The 15,400-nt window shown below is 35.2% G+C and overlaps 1 protein-coding gene across 1 annotated transcript in view; it reads left to right on the top strand.

The window, feature by feature from the left end:
• FOLH1B (folate hydrolase 1B) overlaps window positions 1–15,400 on the top strand; it is an 85,635-nt gene that overhangs the window by 49,136 nt on the left and 21,099 nt on the right. The window contains exons 8-13 of the mRNA XM_044668217.1: window positions 1,666–1,764; window positions 5,597–5,682; window positions 7,492–7,611; window positions 10,120–10,202; window positions 11,392–11,455; window positions 12,749–12,816. Of these exons, the coding sequence (XP_044524152.1) occupies window positions 1,666–1,764; window positions 5,597–5,682; window positions 7,492–7,611; window positions 10,120–10,202; window positions 11,392–11,455; window positions 12,749–12,816 (520 nt within the window). The remainder of the gene's footprint in view (window positions 1–1,665; window positions 1,765–5,596; window positions 5,683–7,491; window positions 7,612–10,119; window positions 10,203–11,391; window positions 11,456–12,748; window positions 12,817–15,400) is intronic.

Genomic DNA, 15,400 nt, shown 5'->3' on the forward strand with positions numbered 1-15,400 from the left:
TCTCAATTTTCTGCATATGTAAATTAAGGGCACTATATTAGGTGACTTCTAAAACTTCATTCAGATTTTATTCTGTAATCCTATATCTTAAAAGGGCAAAATGTGAATACCTATTTACCCTACAGTTTCTAAAGTATAGCAAAATAGTCTGCATAACAAAAGCTGGAGGAAAGTGGGACTATGGAAATCAAGAATAAAGCTAATAAAAATATAGTAGTAATAATCCATTTATACATTTTCTATCATAATCCGTACTTTTAAGAAAATCTCAAAGGAAGAAAAAATTGATTATAATAAACTGAAATGAAATGAGCAGAAGATGAATGAATTTGGAAAAACATTTACTTTGTATTCATAATGTGCAAAACACTGTGCTAAGAGCTAGGAATACAAATAGAAAAATCATGGCAATCCCTGTTCCTAAATGGCTTATATGCCAAAAGAGAGAAAACACATATTTGAGAAGTTCACCTGCATAGCTAATGGTCTAGATGACAAACATAATTCATCTGGAATATAGAGGGAATAAACATTTTTCTTTTAGGGTTTTTTCAATAGACAAAGCTCTATCCATTTCTGATGCTGAACAATTTGGGAGCACCCCTAAAAATGGTAACAGAAACTGGGCTGCAGGCAAGAATGGCAAATTGAAGGGCACTGATGTTCTCAGAGCTCTTAGAAGTGGGATCCTGAACATTTAGGATAAAAATATGCATAAGTTCAATAAGTAAATGAAAAGAAGTTAAACTCTGAATTATTTTTAAAAAAAGAAAAAATAATTAGTCTCAGAGAACAGATAATGAAGAATATTCCCCTACCTTTCTGGCAAAGGAATGAGAAGTTGTAAGAGCAAAATGTTGCATACATTTTTAGACATATTCATTGTATAAATTTTTTTCTTTCCTCTTTTTCTTTGTCATAAGGAAAGAGTTCATTTCTTTTAAATTGGATATTTTTCAGAAATGACAGTGATATGAAAGCAAAAGGCATTAATAAAAGTTATTTTAATACAAACAAATGAATATTTACACAAATCTATTAACACCCTTGCAAAAAAGTCTAGAGCTATATGTATATATGTGTATTTGTATAAAATCCACTATAATACAATTGGATTTATGCCCAAAATGTAAGGATGGTTCACTACTATAAAAGTAATTAACAAAACTAATACTAAAAACAAAAACACTCAAATCAATATCCTGTAGGTCTGGAATCTCCTCTATTCTCATCTCCAACTCTTGGAATCTTAAGCTGCCTTCAAGGCTCAGTTCAAGGGTCAAATCCTTCAAGAAAGCTTCCTGATTCCCCTCATTGTTATTTGGTTCCCCCAACACTACATTGTCTTGGTGTTTATTTATTATGTATTTACTTATCTATGAATGGCTGGATTCTTATAATAGAACTTAAGTTCCTTTCTCCTCCATTAGATTGTAAGTTCTTGAAGGCAGGGATTAGTTTTTGTGTCTTTTTAAGTATTCAGTGCCATAATAGGAGCTTTATAAATGTTTATTGATTGATTAAGGGGATGGACTATATTCTTTTTCTCCCCTGTGTATCCCTAATGTACCTGACACATAGATACTGAATAAAAGCTTGTTGGTTGAGTGAATTCTTTTTATCAAACATTTTTCTTCAACTAACATTAATTTTTGTGTATTACAGAAATATGGGAGGACCAGCACCACCAGACAGCAGCTGGAAGGGAAAGCTTAAAGTGCCTTACAGCATTGGGCCTGGCTTTACTGGAAACTATTCTACACGGTTATCTTGCTATATTTTACTTATCTTTCCCACCTTCAGTAAATTATAATAATAGAAATAAAGTAGTCAAACTTTAATCTACATGTAACATAAACATAAGGTTCTCAAGAAAATTTTGTTTTTCTTTGCTTCTGTATTTCTAATGCCTTATGCACAGTGGTACATAAAAATTTTTAATGAGCTGAATAGAATATGGTTCATATGTTACTGAATAATAAGTTTTCCATCTCAGCTGATTTTAAATTAAGATGTTCGATTGTTGCTTTTTCCTGCTTAATTTAGAAAGTTTGTTCCTTGAGGGCAGGAAGAATATTTTGACTTTCTCTGTATTTCAGCCACTTAGCATATTGCCTGGCTCATATAGTATAGTATAGTAACACTTAATAAATGTAGACTTACCAAGGAAACAACTTTCTTGGACAAAACTATTTTTATAGCAAAACATCAAGGAAAGAGATTTTCCAAGTTCTAATATAGTTCATTATCAAGCAACTTATTCTTCCCTCCTCCATGCACTCATTTTGAAAAGATAAATATGGATTATCAATGGCTATGCAAATGGACTGCAAATTTTGTTAGGTCATACTAGCCTGGAAGGGCGTTGAATCCACCCTTTTGTGCTATTTAAGGGCTAGTATAGCTGGCTCATCAAAGTAGCCATAGCAGTAATTGAAAACTACTAACTAAATCACAGAGGGGTGTGATTTGCTTTATTGCATGAAATACATTCCCCAGTGAAATCACAGATGTTTGGGGCAGCTAGGTGACTCAGTGGATAAAGTGTTGCCTGGAGACAAGAGCTCCTAGGTTCAAATTTGGCATTCAGATACTTCTAGCTGTGTGACCCTGACTTAATCACCCAATTCCAATTACCTAGCACTTACCACTCTTCTGCCTTGGAACCAATACTTAGTATTGATTCTAAGACAGAAGGTAAAGGTTTTTTAAAAAAATAAAGAAATCACAGGTTCTTAAAATATTAAAATATGGTATATGGTGTATCTAGGAGTGCATACAAATCATAGAACAAAAATGATTTAGTGTGGCAACTTAAACAATAAGAAAAATAATAATTGTAATTTTAAGTAAAGTCAAAAAACACTTATTGCCACCTGTTAGAGACCAGATATTTTACTATGTGCTGGGAATACAGAGAAATGAAAAAAAAAATCCCTGCTCTCATGGGAGTTCTTAGTCTGGTAAGGGAGAAAATATGCAAACAGTCATGTATAAATAAGATATGTACAGTACAAATTAAAGGTGATCACAGAAGGAAAGCACTAGCATTAAGAGGAATCGGAAAAATTTCCTTGCAAAAAGTGGGATTTTAGATGGAACCTGAAGAAAGCCAAGGGATGGAGATAAGGAGGCAGAGAATCCCAGGTGTAGGAGACAGTCAGTGAAATTGCTTGGAGTCAGGAGATGGAGTGCCATGTTAGGAAGAGCAAGAAGGATATTTTCACAGTATGGATATTTTTTACTTTATATAAAGCATTCTGAAAATCTGCCAAAAAAAAAAAACACATTAACTTTACTATATAGTACTGTGCTTTCTCTCTCCCTCTCCCATTCCTTCTGCCCTTCCCCTCAAAGAAAACTATTAAAAATGATCGGTAGAGAGACCACTGGTGGATTGGGTTCTTGGCACCTACAGAATAGAAAAAGAAAACTTGGCACTGCTCTGCCCACCCACCTGGGTGTCCAATCCTAAATGTTTTCTGTTAGTCTGAACTCAAGTACCATGTGTCTATCCCTAGTCTTTTCTACTGTCCCTCCTTTCCTGTACTGATGTCTGACCCCACATATCTACCTCATAAGCTATATTCTGGTTTTGGCCAGGCCCCAACATGACTGACCCACTGTGAGTATTCCTCCTCTCGATCTTGCTTCTATGACCTTGGCTTCTATGTCCTTGAACTGTGTGCCAGCCCCCTCTCGCCACAAGTGAGCCTGAGCTCCTTATTGATGTCTCTGCTTCAATGCCTTCCATGATCCTTCTTAGGCTATTAGTTCCTATCTCAATATGAGGAAGAGGAAGATGTCAGTGAGTTATCTTTGTTAAGAAGTGCCCATTGTGGCCTCACTATCCATAGAAAGTCAGTGTGCTGCCCTTCTACTCTAGAAACATGCCAAATAATTAGGTCTGTTGCTTTAAGCACTGATTGGATGGTCTAATTCTTCTTTAAAGTCCCAGAAATAGACTCTTGATATGTTTGAACAGATAATATATTCCATTTTAGACATTCTGAGTTTGAGATTCTTAGAGATGTTGATGTTAAACAAGCAGTTCTGTGATAATGCAGGGTTGGAATTCTTTCTAGAGGTTAGGATTGGATATGTAGATATGGGTTTCATCTTCATAGATGCCATAATTCAACCCCTGAGAACTGACAGCATCACCAAAAGAGACTGTAGATAGAAAAGAAAAGATGGAAAAAAGAGCTCTAGGGGATAGTCATAAATGAGGGAAGTAACAAGGAATCTTATAGCATAGGAATCTGAGAAAAAAAATTATGTCTGGTAGGAAAAAAATAAGCAGAGAATAATATCATCCCTCCTTACACACACACACACACACACACACACACACACACACACACACACACGAACCCAACAGCCTAGGAAAGAGATAAGTGAACAATGTCAAATACTACAGAGAGGTCAAGAAGAATGAGAAATAAGAGGCCACAAGATTTAGAAATTAAGAGTTCATTTTATAACCTTAGAGAAAATATTTTAGTTCCAAATTAAATTGGGAAACCAGATGCCAGAGAGTTTAGAAGCAAGCAGCAGGAGTTCTAGTCTAGGCAATGTGCTTTAAAATTTCTGGACATTTCTAATTTGTGAAAGAGAAGACAGGTATAGAAGCATCACTTGATATTTGACTACTACCATATCCTCCTATCTGGCCTCCCAGCTTCCAGTCTTTTCCTTCTTAGGTCCATCATTTACTCAGTTGCCAAATTGATATTTCTGAAATACAGGTTTGACATGATTCTCTCCTCTACTCAAAAAGCTTCTTCAGTGGTTCTCTATTGCCTTTAGAAGAAAATTTATTTTTGAAATGTTTTTGAATTTTAAATTTTGGTTAAAATTTAAAATTTGACATTTAAAAACCCTGCTTATAATGATGACAATATATTGTTCTAGAATGATTACTCAATCCTGCACCTCACCTATAGGTTTCACACAGACTAGCCTATTTGCTCTTTCTCTTACCCAGCAACGTGTCTTCCCCTACCTCATTTCTTTTGCATATTGGGCTACCTTCTATGCTTTGAATGTTCTTCCTCCTCATCTAGATCTCTAGGAATCCATTGCTCCATTCAAGATTCAACTCCAGGGCCACCTTCTCTCTCATAAGTCTCATAAGACTTTTCCTGATCCTCCTCAGTTGTTACAGCTGGGACAAAAGTGGAACAGTTGGAACAAAAAAAACTTTTGTCCTAATTGTCACCTCTAAATTTTTCTGTATGTATTTGATATTCTTTATCTGTAAAGGCAGAACTCAGATTTCCTAACACCAAAGCTGGCCAAATGTCCAGTAAGCCATGCTGCCTATCACATGGCAGCATGACTTATATATGTATACACATACATATCAACAAATACAGTATAGCACATATACACACATATGTATACACATGTACCATGCACACACATGGATATGTACACATCTATACATAAATTCATATCTACACACATATGTAGGAAATAAGGAGCTGGAGAAGGAAATGAAATGGGGAAGATTAAGGAAGAAAAACTATACATGACATCAATATGGTGATTGTGGACTTGCAATACTAATGTTTCGTTTTTTTAATTGCATTAGAAAAGTCAAAATGAATATTCACAGCAACAATAAAATAACAAGGATTTACAATGTGATTGGAACTCTAAGAGGAACAGTGGAACCAGGTAAAGTATTTATTTTCTAAATTATCAATGTGAGCAATGACCAGCATAAATACAAAAAGAAGTTTGAGAAGTTATACCTTTATACGTATCTGTATGATGGCATCATAAGATTTTCTACATGGAAGGATATATCACATAAGTTCAACTACTTTATTTTACAAATTGGAGCAGCTTAGTCTTTCTCAGTTTAAGGCCAGCTTTCTGTCAAGCTGCCTTTCATATACTCAATGGGAGTTTAGAATAGTGGAAATAGCACTTTATTTGGAATAAAAATACCTCATTTTCAATCCCAGAAAAACTACTTATAAACTCTTTGACCTGAGCAAGTCATTTGTTTCTCTGAATTTGAGTGGCTCCATTTGTAAAATGAGAAATAGAAGTTCTAAATCCTAAGAAACACTTTGTTCTTCAATTTAGAATACCTGAGAAGTGATTGACCTGGAAGTACCCCTTAAGTATAGGGTAGTATTATCTGTTTTGTGGAAGCAAAAAAAGTACCCAAAATCCAGCAACACTACTCTCCCTTATGCTCTCCCACCCAAATATAATGGTTACTCTGGGATTTGAAATTCAGAATGAATTCTCCTACAATTCAGTTGGCATTTATCAAGTACATTCTGTGCTAGTTTCTGGTGATTAAAAAAAACCCTGAAAATAAAAATGAGCAACTGTCTCTAACCTTAAAGAGCTTATATCCCACAAAAATGATATTATAAATAATTATAATGAGTAGTTGGAAACTGCACTATTATTGTTGTACTTTAGAGGCACCATTCCATTTGGCAGGCTTTTATGCATTGTTCTGGCAAATACTACTATTTGTAATAGTTTGAATGAAAAAGAGCATTCTGATTTCCAAACAGTCAACAAAAAAAATTTTTTTTAAGTTGGAAACCATCTTTATCTTTATGATTAAAGATATCTTATCTTAATCTTTATGATTAAATTCAATTCAGCATCTATGAAGTCCTTATGTATGTTTGCTTAATAGAAAACTGTGCTTTGTGCTAAGGAGATACAAAATTCAGATATATATTTTCCCTACTGTTACATGGAGCTAACAGTCTAAGGGGATGGGACTCCTCAGGGTTCTGTTTTGGGATTTAACTGAACCTCTAAAGTTTTGCATCGATACTATTAAGATCTAGCAACTCTTCCATCTTCATTTTTACCTATGGAATAGCTACCTCAGATTTAAGGTACTTTGTAGGTCTAACTTGAGTTCCCCCCACTGTGGTTTTTTTCCTCTTTTTTTGTTTTATATCCCTTTCCTTCTCTCTTAGAATCAATATTGAGTATCAGTTCCAAGGCAGAAGAATAGTATGGACTAGGCCATTGGAGTTAAATAATTTACCCAGGGTCACACAGCTACAAGTGACTGAGGACGTATTTAAACTCAGGACCTTCCATCTCCAGGCCTGACTCTCTATCCACTGAGCCACTTAGCTGTCCCTGTACTTATTTTTTAAAAAACCCAACTTATCTTCCACCTTAAAATCAATACTGTGTGTTGGTTCTAAGGCAGAAGAGCAGTTAGGACTAGGTAATGGGGGTTAAGTGACTTGCCTGGGTTAACACAGCTAGGAAGTGTCTGAAGGCCATATTTGAACCCAGGACTTCCCTCCATTCTCTAGACACATAAATCCTTCCTTTATTACTTTATAGTTTCTATTACCTTACTCTTAGATTTCATGATTACTAGAGAGTAATTTTGTAATTACCGTGTATTAACTTAGTTGGGGAGAAATCAGATGATTAAGAGTCTCCTGATCATCTCTCAAGCATGATAATTTTTTGTGATTTTTGTAGACAGGTATGTAATTCTGGGAGGTCATCGTGACTCATGGGTGTTTGGTGGCATTGATCCTCAGAGTGGAGCTGCTGTAGTACATGAGATTGTGAGGAGTTATGGAAAACTGAAAAGGGAAGGTAATGTAACTCAAGAACTAAGGAGGTAAAGATTCAATTAAATTGAAATCAATCAATTAGCATATTTATTGAACTGTGCATAAAATGCTTTCTAAATTTCTATGGAGGTTACTAATAAATAGGTGTCTAATAAATGTTTATTCTAAGATTGCGTGTTCTTGACCATTTAGTCATAGAAACTTAGAGTTGAAGGGACAAAAAAGTCATCTATTGAAATACATCCTTTGCCCATTGTACAATCTCCACAACTAGTGGTCATCTGTACCAAGAATGCTAGCGATGGATCCCATACTTCCTCTAGAAATAGAAGCATCCCTTTCCTCTTTAGGTTAGCTCCAATTGTTAAAAGGTTTTTTCTTTTGTTGAACTGAACTAAACTATACCACAACTTGCATTCACTGATCATAGTCCCAGCCAGGGGAGCACAGAGGCTGCCTTTACAAATGGTATAATGAACTGTATGGAATTTCAAAAATATTTCTAAGTGAATAGATTTAATGAGAAGCTTTTTTTTTCAGATTATAAAAAATGTTACCCTGTCTATTCAATAATATTGCATTTTTATTTAATAATTCAGATAAATGCATCAAATATTTCTTATGCTTTTGCTCTGCACAAAGCATTGTGCTAAGATCTGGGGATATAAGGACAAAAACAAACAAACAAATAAATAAATACAAGGTAATTTAAGTAGGAAAAGAGTGCTAACACTTTGAGGGAATCAGGCAAGTTTTCACCTGCTGAGCCTTTAAAGAAGGCAAAGATTCTGGGTTGGAGAGAGTAGGCATCAGGCATAGGGAACAATTTATGCCAGAGCATAAAGGTAGAGGCTAGAATATTAAATTTAGTCCTCATTTTTTACAATATAGTGCAAAGGAATCACATGTGTTACCCTGCAGCACCACTCCAGAGTGCACATAGACCCAGACCAGATTAAAATGTAATTGAGAAATAGTAAACAAAATAAAAATACAGTTGAATTTAGAGAAGGTGAATATTTGGTTTTCCACGTTAACATGAAGCCTGCAGAGATCTGTATGAAGTTTAGTAACTTCTATTTGAGTTTGCCACCATTGCTGTACAGTATTTAAAGGGAAACTGTGAAATAAGAATGAAAAGGTAGACTAGAGCCAAAAAGGGGAGGTGAGGTAGGCTGAGAAATTTGTAATTTATCTTAGAGCTACCAAAGATGATCATTGTTATAGTAGAATTTTGCAGTTTTAAATATGCTTTCCCTAGTCAGTTTTGACAGAAGCAAAGGGTTGGAGTGCAGAATGCCTTGGGAGAGATAATTTAATTGCTTTAGCAGTATCAAGAGGAAGTATTTACTTTATATTTAGAGTAAAAGGATTAGAACTGATCCTTGCTCTATCCTACTAAGCCACCAGATGGAGCCAAAACAATGATCTACTAACAAGCTAATGTAACTACACATGAAAAGAACTTTGGTAACTATTCCTGATCAGTCAGTCCCCTTGAATCTATATGCATGGGTCCCTCCTTTTCTCTCCCAATCTCTCATTTTCACCTAAAAGTATGACTAGTCCAATAATTTATAAAATGATTCTTCCACCACAATTAAGATTCTCATCTCTTTCCTTTCTTCTTGAAACCAGAAAGAATTGCTCTGTCATTTCTAATTTAGTTTTTGCATCTTAACTTAGATACTTAAGAAATGTGTGGTGCTGTCTAAATCTTAGAATATTTCATGGCCTCAATTTCTTAATGTGTAAAATGAATACTTGTCCTTTTTACCTTATAAGGATATTATGAAGAGAGAACTTTACAAAATTAAGCTATAAGAATATTATGGAAATATGGCAACATTGAGACCAAAGAAACCGAGATCACCTAAATTCTAGTAAAGTTCCAGAAATATATCTACCATTAATACTAATGAAGATCTGATCTATAATCTATATCATAGATTCAGAGTTGGAAGAGACCTTAAAGGCCATTTAGTCTAGGCTCCTCATTTTACAGAGAAGAAAAACTAAATTCCAGTGAGGTGAAATAATTTTCTCATGACCATACAAGTAGCAAGTAGAAGAGTCCAGATTTGAACCAACCAGATATCCTTATATTCTGAACCCAGCACATGTTACCACAGGTAGAAAATTAGAATTCATTAAGGCACTGAAAAGCTTAAGGAGCTGTCCATGGTAATAAACATTATATGTATCAGAAGTACCAAGTCACTATCAAATCAGACACCTGACTAGAAGTATATCTTCCCAATCCAAAGAATGGCCTTTCTGCTTTAATACGTTAACTCTTACCTTGCCTATTTTATGTAATTGTATAATGTGAATGAATTGAAAATATGAATTCATGAAAATCCAGTGACAATATATTATTAGTTTACCAATATCAATTTGCTTTATGTTTTTGATAATTATTGATAATCACATAAGCTATGGTACTTATTATGTGATAATCACATAAGTTATTATACTTATTTGTGTGAATTACTTTCTAAAGCTTTATATATTTTGCTATTATTTCCAGGATGGAGGCCAAGAAGAACAATGATATTTGCAAGCTGGGATGCTGAAGAATTTGGTTTATTGGGATCTACTGAGTGGGCTGAGGTTAGTCAAAACTGTGCTGTGATGAAATCTTCACTCTAACAGAATAGACAGACTTTTACTTTTCTTAGAGTCATATGGAACTTAGTATAAACCAAGTTGGCTATGTGCCAAGTATATAAATGCAAAAGATAAAAACAGCCCCTTACATTGGGAAGCTTGCATTCTATTGGGAGTGGAGAGGAACCATATATAAATAAAAAGTTAAAGTAAATTTTGGGAGAAGGCACACCATGAATATTAAAAGAGTTGTAGTAATAGTGGAACAAGGGTCTAAAAGGTTAGTAAAGGAGTATGGTTGGGTAGCGTAGGACAGAGACCCCAGAGGGATTGGATCCATATCAGTGGATATGAGAGATCAAGGAGTGTTGCCTAAAGAAGGATATTTTGGCCTAGGCAATTTAGGATTCAGAATCATAAGGATTTCAGTGGAATCGAAGGCAATTGATTTTTATACATTTATCAATAGCAATGGTAATGTTGATTTGGTCTCTGAAGAGAGTTATGGTGGTGGGGCATGGGAATGTATGGTGGCAGGGAAGATTAGAAGTTTCTGGTCTTGTTTGGTCAAGGGACACATTGGAAGAGTCCTGGTTTTTGTCTGATTATTGAGGAGTTAGACAGGTTTAAGGCTACTAATCATCAAATTCTCAGCTAGGGAGATTATGTTCCAGAATTCACTAAAATGCTGACTAGATTATATCCTCCAGGGTAGTAGGGCCAAAGAGGATCATCAGGGAGGGAATGGAATGGAAGGAGTTACTGGAGGAAGAGGGGAGGCATAAAACATGTCCAATTTATGAACTGTAGATCCAAAATTAGGAAGCTTGGGGATGCAAAGAAGACAAAAAAGACATAAATGATCATGTGTTAAACAATTTCCCAAGGAAGTGGTTATGTAAAATGGGGCAAAGCTTGTCCAAAAGGTTTCTGCTCTAAATTGCTTCATTTGGTTCGATGTAAACCATTACTCCCTTAAACACAAGTGTTTGGGGTTAGCTTCATTGTCTTTGATTCCTTTACAATACCCTGTGATTCTTATTGCTTTCTAGAAATAGAAATTATTTGAGTTCTCAAGAAAAGGAGAATTCAATTATTCAGTTTGAACCTAAAACTCATTATTTTTTTTTGGAAGGTAAAGATATAGAGAAAGAGGAGAAACATGTTTATGTACATTTTCTTTTTATTCTAGGAAAATTCTAAAATACTTCTAGAACGTGGAGTGGCCTATATTAATGCAGATTCTTCTGTTGAAGGTGAATATTATTTGGTATTAAGAAAGAGATTTAGGGGCTAACTGGGTGGCTCAGTGGATTGAGAGCCAGGCCTAGAGATGGGAGGTCCTAGGTTCAAATCTGGCCTCAGACACTTTCCAGCTGTATGTCCCTGGGCAAGTCACTTAACCCCCCCGCCCATTGCCTAGACCTTACCACCCTTCCGTGTATTGGTTCTACTATGTATTGGTTCTAAGACAGAAGGTAAGGGTTTAAAAAATAAATAAATGATTTTTAAAAATATTTTAAAGAAAGAGATTTAATTATTTATAATTCTGTAGGTTTTTTTTTAATTCCATTCAATAGCAATTCAGCTAAATATGTGCAGAAAGCAGCCCTGAAGTAAGGATTCCAGTGGCTATTCTTTTAGGACATTTATCTCTGAAATTTATATTAGAGTCTACAGGGATAATAGAGGTATCTGTTGATATTAGGGACAACTAGGTGATTCATTGGATAGAGAGTCAGCCATGGTAATGGGATGTCCCAGTTCAAATCTGACTTCAAACGCGTCCTACCTGTGTGACTCTGGATGAGTCACTTAACTGATTGCCTAGCCCTTACCACTCTTTTACCTTGGAAATGATATTTAGTATCAGTTCTAAGACAGAAAGGAAGACTTTTTATTTTAAAAAAAATACTGAGATTAAACCTAAACAGAGAAGACTTGACTATGGTTTTGCATGAGCTTCATTAGTTCAGCTGGGCACAGATTTTCTGCACAAGTACTAATCTTTTCTATCCAATCTAGTGTTTCAGCAGTATTTACCAAGATTAAAAACTGTGCTGGGAGGGGCAGCTGGGTAGCTCAGTGGATTGAGAGCCAGGCCTAGAGACAGGAGGTCCTAGGTTCAAATCTGGTCCCAGATACTTCCCAGCAGTGTGACCCTGGGCAAGTCACTTGACCCCCATTGCCTACCCTTACCACTCTTCCACCTATAAGTCAATACACAGAAGTTAAGGGTTTAAAATAAAAAATAAAAAAAACACTGTGCTGGGTACTGGGAATAGAAATAACAACAAAAGACAAAAAATTCCTTGCTCTCAAAAAAGATTACTTTCTACTTAGGAAAATACCTCCTGTCTTTTTATTAGTCTGCCTCTTAAATGGTAAGGATTAGAAGTTGTCAGAAAGAATTATTTCAAAATATGCTGATCTTGGCATTAATCTCTGCTTTTAGAGTCTCTAGTGTTTATGTATTGGAAAAGGAGAGACAAATTTTCTTATTTGTGCTTTGTTGTGAGATATTGTATATTTCTTTTCTCGTGTTTTAGGAAACTACACTTTGAGAATTGATTGTACACCACTAATGTACAAACTGGTCTACAGTCTAACAAAAGAGGTAATTTTTTTAAAAAACCTCCCCTATTTGCACCTACATACCCTGAAATAGTGTTTTAGTTAACCTATTTGCTATTAAGATACCACATTACCATATGTAGCCAGTTTTAACCATTGTCTCAAAACATGTTATCACATTAAGATTCCAAATTTATTGTAGATGAAAACTAATATAAGCCCCTGGAGACTTGGAGCAATTCAGAAAAACAATCTTGGAAAAAAGAAATAATAATAAAGTCTGATTACCTCAGGTTTAGGGAACAAAAGGAGACCATAGCATAGGTTAGGTTAGCATTTCCACTTCCAGGTTCCCTCACAGAATTATTTTACCTTAAGGTAGGTCCCTTACTTTCCCAATTTCCCTCTTGAACAAGAACATCTTTTTTTTTTTTTGTATGTATATTGTCTCCTGAATCTCAGGTTTCACTGAAGATAAAGTTCCATTTGAGGCTCATGGCTCTTGAATCAAGCAATCTTCCATTCCTTTAATTTTAGTTTGGACTGAATTGTACAAATTACATATAGTACTTTTTTTTTTAATAAACCCTACCTTCTGTCTTAGAATTGATTCTAAGTATTCCTTCCAAGTAAGGAGAGTGATAAGGGCTAAGCCATTGGGATTTGACCAAATGATTTGACCAAAGTCACACAGCTAGGAAATATCTGAAGGCAGATTTGAACCCAGAACCTCCCATCTCTAAGTCTGGTGATATATCCACTGAGCCACCTAACTGCCCTACAATAGCATTTTTTTTCCACAGTAGAACTGTAGCCACATAGCTATTTATTTGAATTTGTTATTTTTTCTTTTTCTTTTTTACACTTAATTAGTGGTTGATTTGGGGTATTTTTCCATGGTTGCATGAATCAACTTCACTCCCCTCCTCCCAACACCCCTTCCTTAGCCAACAAGCAATTCCATTGGGTTTTATATGTGTTATACAATAGCATTTTTTAAGAGTTACAAAACACTTTATGTACGTAAATATAACATTATACAGTTTTTTGAGGGTAAATACTACAACTATTACTGTACTCATTTTACAAATCAAGAAATTGAGATTCAGAGAAGTTAACTGATTTGTGGATGGTCAGTGGAGCTAGTAATTGTTAGAGAAACAATTTGAATTCAGAACTCTCCTGAATCGGTGTCCAGTTCTTCCTTCTATTATACTTCTACTTTTCATTATATAGATACACATGTATATGTATGTATGCATGTTCATAAAAAAAATCTGGGATGACACCCTAAACATGACTGTACTAGTGTCAGAGCCTATAAACATTTATTAAGTGCCTACTTTATGTCAAGCAGTATACTAAGAGTTTGACATATAAACAAAAATTTAACATAGTCCCTGCCCTTAAGAAGCTCATAATCTAATGAAGAAAAACAAGACATAAAAAGCTGAAAAATAAAGGGTGGAGGTGTAACCAGAGTGAGGGCATGATGAAGTTCTTTAACTGGGTGGGAAATTATCTGAGCAGGTATGAATTACAGATGAATTCTGTGGAAAGCTAGTATTAATCTGTACCCCTTTTGGGAGCCCAAGCCAACCTTTGGATTTTAAAAGAGAAAAAAGTTTGATTTTAAGACTAAAGCTACAGACTTGTTTCTCACCTCTTTAGAAACAGGATGGAGACAAGTTCTTTTTGTTTACCTGTAAACAAGCCTCTTGAGTGGTCAAGCAATTAATGAGCTAGGCAGAGCCAGGTTGAGAAGATTGGATAGGCACTGTGTGGCCATTCTGAATGTCATATGGTGGTGAAGTTGACTCCTGGCATCCTGGAGACTCATCTCTTATCTGGACTAGATTGTAGTCCTCCAATCAAAGAGGTTTGGGAAAGGGTCATGAGGAAGAGCATAAATCAGTGGAGGGGAAAGCAAATCTTTTTTCCCTTGGAATCATAGATTGAACAGGAAGCAAGGTCTGAGGGCTGGCACAAATAGCAGCTAAGCTGGCTACATGTGGCTGGTAATTTTTCTTTCTCTGGCATGCTTTCTAATTATTTAATAAATAATTATAAGCAAAGTCACAGTCACCAGAGAATTTTAATCATATCAGTTCATTTTGCAGATTAATGAGTGACTAGAAATTATGAAATCTATTATTTCAGATAGTTGGGAAATGATAGGTGAATTCCCTCCGTGCCCTCCTCAGACAGATGATCTGGGAGGAGTTCCTGGATGTTTAATCCCTTCCTCTAAAATCAGGGGAAAAAATCTACAAAAAAAAGAAAAGACAGAGGGGAGGAGGTCCAAGTTTCAAATTGATTTCATCTTGCAGAATAATGAGTTTCTGGAGATCATGAAATCCAGGAGATCATCTATGTCAAATATGCAAATAGTTTTAAGTTTTTTATTGCTATTTCATCAGGCTGATCTGATCTGAACTGAAATTCAAGCATTTTGAGTGATAATGTAAAATAAATTTATTATTAAACTTAAAATTTGTGCAATACTTAATATTAGTTTCCTAGCATGGCTAAAAAAAACTTTCTTTTTTAAACAAGCAGAAGTAGGCTAATGAGGGTCTAGCACCACCCTGGATTCTAGTGAATGCTGGGTAAAGTGTTTTTTAGAG

The sequence above is a fragment of the Gracilinanus agilis genome, chromosome 3 (assembly GCF_016433145.1).
Source record: "Gracilinanus agilis isolate LMUSP501 chromosome 3, AgileGrace, whole genome shotgun sequence".
Lineage (NCBI taxonomy): Eukaryota > Metazoa > Chordata > Mammalia > Didelphimorphia > Didelphidae > Gracilinanus > Gracilinanus agilis.